This window comes from Hipposideros armiger, unplaced genomic scaffold (genome assembly GCF_001890085.2).
Source record: "Hipposideros armiger isolate ML-2016 unplaced genomic scaffold, ASM189008v1 scaffold_84, whole genome shotgun sequence".
Taxonomy (NCBI): Eukaryota; Metazoa; Chordata; class Mammalia; order Chiroptera; family Hipposideridae; genus Hipposideros; species Hipposideros armiger.
In genome coordinates this window covers 733,938-740,162 of record NW_017731434.1, presented here as the reverse complement: position 1 = coordinate 740,162, position 6,225 = coordinate 733,938, and the positions used below count along the sequence as shown (strand labels likewise).

Sequence of the window (6,225 nt, the reverse complement as noted above, 5' to 3'; positions counted from 1 at the left end):
AAAGCTCAGACTTTCACCTGACATTTAAGACCCTAAGGCGTATCACCTCAATTTAGCTATCCCCGCAATTACCCTTTAGCATCCTACCATGCAGCAAAATTGAACTACTAGCTGTTTGACACATGTTCTATATTTTCTGACCTCTGGATTTTGTTCTTCCTGTTTCCTCTACTCTTACCCTATTTTTAAAGCTCATTTATGCTTTACAGTACCAAGTTCAATGGTACTGTATAGCGTTTTGGGCCAGGTATTTACATTTGCACTTTTTAAAATCAAAACTATGTGCACATAATGTAAGATAAAAATAACTAAATGTATGGAAATTCTGTATTTAAAAAATTGCACACTGACTTTTCACTCCAGTGTGGCTCATTTATAACCTAGAGGTGGTATTTGCTTGAGGGAAGGTATGGTAGCTTGAAACAATATACATACAAGAAAAGACTTGCAAAATATTTGCTGGAGGTTGATGGTTTAAGATTTAAATGAATTGCGTGGTGACGTCTGTATTCTTGCTTTGTGGAGCCTGATCTATTTCCTTGTTAGCAATAACATTTTTTTTTTGGATTGCACAATATTTATAGAGAAATTACAGTGCTTTCACAGATTGTTCAAGTAGGTTCATCACAAATACTGTTAAGCTTTGACATTTTTCAAAAGGTAAATATGTTTTGACATTTCCTGGTGAGCAGCTCCAGATATGAAAAGCAACTGTTCTTCCCTTTGTTGCTAACATATTTCCAGGCTTTATTTAAATGTATATGTACACAAATAATTATTTTATTAGGTGGTAAATTCACTAGGCTCTCGAAAGCTTAACCTGGGTGAAACAAAAGAAACAATCAAAGGCTGTTTCCTATCTTCGCACCTGTTTCGGAGAGGAAAAAAACAACAACCCTTGAAAGGCTTTCTTTTCAATTTTCCAGCTGAACACCCTCAATAAGTAGTTTATGATACATCCAGGAGATCTTAATGTGTCAGGAATGAGAAAGTAATTTAAAAATTACAGGAAACACTGACACCAGCACTTCAGAAGCCTTCCTGTCTGGTAAGCCACAGCTCTTCTCTTGGCCACCCCCTGCGGTGCTTCTACACAGTAAAGGATACCTATTGTCATCGCGGAATTGTAGCTTCCGTTCCACAGAAATCCAAGTCCTCCTTTTTGTTTTCCCGACCTGGATACATATCCTTGAAATTTGACTTCCGAACTCCAAGTGCCATTGAAATGGAGATAATCATCCTTTTGGAATACTGCCATCTGTTTTTCTCTCTTCACTTTCTTTGGTGAATAAGGAAAGCATCCTGGGAATAGTTATTGCACTTGGTCACTAATTGTACCCAAACTTTCAAAATAACATATAAGCTTTTAGCTGCATTGTATCCATTAAAACTCTGCACAGGCTTGGAAAAAGTCACCCCAGAGATCTTCTACTAAGAATTAGAAATGCTCAGCTAAGCTGAATAATCACCAGGTAGTGAATTTTAATTCACATTCTGGTATAGTTTTGAAAATGTTAAGCTGCAGTGCCATATTTATTCCAAGGAAATATATTATGAACCATTTAAAATATAGCAAATTTAAGGTAGCTTCTGATGTGAACTACAACAGTTTGTAGCTCACAGCTGTTAGTTGAATGGTGCAGATTTGTTTTTAGAGATAAATGTAATCAGTTAAACATTTGACTGCCACATTCATCTAACTGAATGATATCTATATGCAAATGTGGGGAAGTAAAATTTAAAGCACCGTCACCAATAGATCTTGTTCTAGTTTATAGTAATCTGCTTTTTGTGAATTCCTGCATTAGATTTTCAGTGTTTTTGTGTTCAGTTGGATTATTTGACAGGAAACAGTCTTAAGGCATATTTGTTTTACAGAGTTCAAAGGAATTCTTTTGGGTGATCTGATTCCCTTGTTAAGAAACCTCTAGTTTGAGTTCTCTTTGCAAGTGAAGACCTTTCACTTTTGGGTTCATGTAGGCTTATGTCCTGTTTCTTTAAATCCTGTTCTAGTCAATCCACTTAGTTTCATGTGTTGGCGACCATGATATAGATTTGTGTGCAGAGGCCCAAAATAAGAATGACTTACACATAAGAATGCCCTTTCCACCCCAACACACATACATGAGTCTCAGCTCCTGTGCCATCTCTACTCCAAAAGTCATCAACAGCTCAGACTCCTTTTGTGTAATCGATCTGCCAAACTTCATGTGCTGCCTTCATCCACATAAGCCAAGATGGTGTGTCACCATGTGGATATTTCGGCCAGAGGGGCTGGGGTGCAGGGGTGGAGGGTGGGGGTGGGGGAGGATAAAGGGAAAGTGAGGGCTCACTTCTCTCTAAGGGCATGATCTGCAAGTTTCATATATCATTTCTGCTCTCATCTGATTAGCCAAAACTGAGGTATACATCTATACAGAGTTGCTGGGAAATATAGCCTTTATTTGTGATAGCCATGTTCCCTGATAAAAATTCTATTACTGGTGAAGAAAGGAAAACAGATATTGGGGAATCTTATCTTTGCTTCCCTTCCCATGTCTGGCTCACAGCTGGCTCTCTTCTTATTTGGATGTTCAAATTTACCATTTCTCATCTCTGCTCCTCCATTTTCTTCTCTTGCTTGTCCATTTGGATAAAATAGAACTGCCTCTGTGAAACTTGAATTTTTACTAGTTTCATTGGTTTATTTGAAATAACTTTTAATTCTAAGTTCTGGTAGTTCTCAGGTATTTTGTTGTTATTATATTTTGTTATTACATTGTTAATACTGGCAGTATCTGTGTGGTTCATTTGGCAGTAATTTTCTTGTCACCATTAGATGTTAAAAATTACTTTTTAATCTCCTCATAGTGCCTATAGTTGGAATCCAATAAATATTGACAATAAAATCAGAGATTTAGCAATGTATGACATTGTTAGGATGGCATGAAGACCAATATTTGGTTATATAAGCTGCCGTTTTATTTTTTTATGTATTTACAGAACACTTTTCCAGAGTTGAATATTTTGTTCACCATTCTTTATGGACAATATATGAAGCCTTATTCACGAGCCATTTATATACTATCCTTCTCACACCCTGTTATCCAAATATGCATACGCTATACTTAACAGATTTTCTATTGTTTTATTCTAATAGAACAGTTGGGCCAAAAGCCTTGTTTTTTCCCCCCACTTTTCAAACATTGTTGATCTTTATACTAAACTTATAATGTTCTGTCAGTTCCCCAAAAGGCACTTCTAATGCTCCATACTGGCACTTTTGGTATTCTCTGCAGTATATTCTTGATTAGAAAGTACATCAGTCAGGGCCTCAGCAGTAAACAGATGGCTCAGACAAATAGGGTAATTAGGAAGGGTTTAATAAAGAAAGTATTTACAAAGACGCAGGCAGGGTTAAGGAAAACCAGCTAGGGCTGTTTAGCATGCTGGGGTTATCCTAGTGGGTAGCCACGCCACCTGGACCTGAGCGGGAGAGAGGGGACTGGCATACGAGAGCCAGCAGGCAGTTCTTGGAAGCTAGGAGAGGACTGTCCGAAAGGAGCTGTGGGCTTTGGCCGAGGCACCCAGCTGGCCCGTCACAATCTTTGTGAGAAAGGTCCAGGAGAATTAAGCCTCAAATCTTATTCCCTCCTGTCCTTTGATCTCCTGCCAGTCAGTGCCTTTCATTGGCCGAATCCAACTGGAATCCTGAGGTTAGCTGGTGTGGTCCATAAAGAAATGACGCCCAGAGGCCTGAGCGGGGCAAAGAAAGCAGAGAAGAGGAGCAAATGGAAAATATCCAGCCTGCAACACATCTCCATTTTTACACAGTGTTTTCCAGTGTTCCCAGTTACTCTTTTTCAGTTTTGTGTTCTTAATATTTCAAGGAGGACATTGACTAAATAGTAATTCATTCCAGCTAAGCATCCACCTTTCCTCTCTTTTGAATCATATTGCTTGTACTTCAGCACTCATCTTAAGACTTAAAGGACTCACAGTGGAATTTATGTTGAAAACATTTAAACAGAAATGAGTCCATTCCAGTCATATCCCTTTAGATCTCAAAAATAGGAACATTATTTAACTTAACATTTAATTGAGCAAAGCCATTCTATGCACAGCATAAATTAGGTATTATCGGCGAGTTTACAGTATAACTGAAACACAGGAACCTTACAGAGGACAACCCCTTTGTCTAGAATACTCTATAATTGTGGCATTTAGTTATGTAGAGGACTTCCACACCATATGTTTTAACAAATACTTTGGGTCATAAGGGTATGTATAATGGAAGGACATAATTAAAGTTTAATCTGTTCGGTAAAAAGGCACCATTAATTACTCTAGTCAATTTGTTGGGTTATTAATCGGTTCTGGAAACATGTCAAGATACTAATTTAAATGGAATTTTTTCCCTTTAATTGTCTAGACAGCCCCTCGACCATACACTGCCCCAGGAAATATGCAGCCTCCAATTCGATTGCAGCCTCTTCCCAGTAATCCTGCTGTAGGAACTGTTCCAAAGATAACTTTGGGGTCCAGATCAAAAACCACATTGCTGGAAAATGAAGCTCCGTTTCCCATTGGGGTAAATGTTATTTCTCTAAGAAATATCTTTTTATTGTTTATTAGAATATTAGATTATTACAGTTACTAAGATGATAGATTTAATTAATTTACTTTGTGAAATTTATGTCGTGTACTTATTAAGCACTTACAATGCCCTTCTGTTTATCATACTCTAGTGAGAAGGCCTATCATTTCTGGGTTAGTGAGCAAAAAGAGTAAGGAATGCATTTGTATTAATATAAAGTGATCGCTCATTAATCTGAAGGGTTGTATGAAAAACAAAGAGGAACTTTTTATAGCCAGATATGACTTCTATCAGAAAAGACCCAGTGTTGACTGCTTCCAAATTTTAAATGCATGAAACCTAGAAAATGAAACTTTCCAAGAATAGGTTTGCATTTGCATGCTGACTTACTTTACCATCAGTGTATGAAATTGCTTCAAGTTTGACTCTGGAGAATGTTGGATATAGAATGAAAAGAATGTCCATCTTTTAAAAATGCTGAATTAATCATACACTGGAGCTTGACTCTGCTTCCTTTTCAAGGTTACGTCTCAGGTAATTTTCACTTATTGCAATAAAGCACCGGAAGAAGGTAAAGTAAAATATATGAGTTACCTAAACAGGGGGGAATAATTAGGACATTTATTAATTTGACAGGGTATTGTTTGTATTTCTAACACCAAGGAGAAACATTTGCCAGCTTAAGAAAAAAACTGTCATATGTATAATAGCCATTATGTTCAAATGGGCGAATTTAGTTCCATCATGTTTTAGGAAGCATGAGATATATGAAATTAAGATATTTTTGTCTGAAACTGGTAACTTTGACACTAAGAAATTAATTCAAATAAGTGATTGTTTCACAGTAAAATTATAAATATAATTATAAATGATAACTAATATTTTAATCCATTTAATATGCTTTTCAGCTTATATAGCATTTTTCACAAACCTTATTATAGGTAATTTAATATTTTCTCAGAAAGCAGGAGACATTAAACCAAAGTGGTGACATATTTTCTAAGGAAGACTGAGTAGAGCTAGGCAGAAACTTATTGGGTCGTAAGTCAATTAGGTTGACATCTGGTGTCCATTTTGAAGGCCCAGGCATTTCCTGTTTTAGCTAGTGGCCAGGAGTGATCAGGTCCTGAGAGATTGTCTCAGGTTCACTATAATAACTCACAACAAGCTAATTGTTTGCTCTATAGTAAACCAAAAAGGAGGGTAAAATCATAATCAGGAACCATTAATGCACAAGATATCAAATAATCAAAGCTTGTAGAAGAGGTGTTCTTCGGATGGGCAGACCTACATGGGAAGCCATATCACAATGAGAAGGTTGCCTGGTGAGCATGGAATCAGAATGAGGGGATATGGTGGACTGGAATGTTAAGGGCATCAGGCTAAGGTGGCTTGATGCACGTATCTCATTTTAAAAATGGGATTGCCAAAGGTACCAGAAAACTCAAAGGTCTTTGGCTAAAAGCCTCTGTATGCTCCAGGAATAACTTGACCATTAGGACTGGAAATATTCAAGGTCCAATGGGTGAAATTTCCTCTCCCCTAGATAGTACGTGGATGGGCAGTTTCCATGTTTGCCAAGGTGATTGTTTTCTTTTCTAAGCTCCTATAATTATTATTTTACTATGTTACTTCAATAGACACATTTC

General features: G+C 37.1%; 1 protein-coding gene across 2 annotated transcripts in view; it reads left to right on the top strand.

Annotated features, from left to right (window-relative positions):
- ERICH3 (glutamate rich 3) overlaps window positions 1–6,225 on the top strand; it is a 101,500-nt gene that overhangs the window by 16,731 nt on the left and 78,544 nt on the right. For both annotated transcript variants that reach the window (XM_019644053.1, XM_019644052.1), the window contains one exon: window positions 4,412–4,570. In XM_019644053.1, coding sequence (XP_019499598.1) covers window positions 4,412–4,570 — 159 coding nt within the window. The remainder of the gene's footprint in view (window positions 1–4,411; window positions 4,571–6,225) is intronic.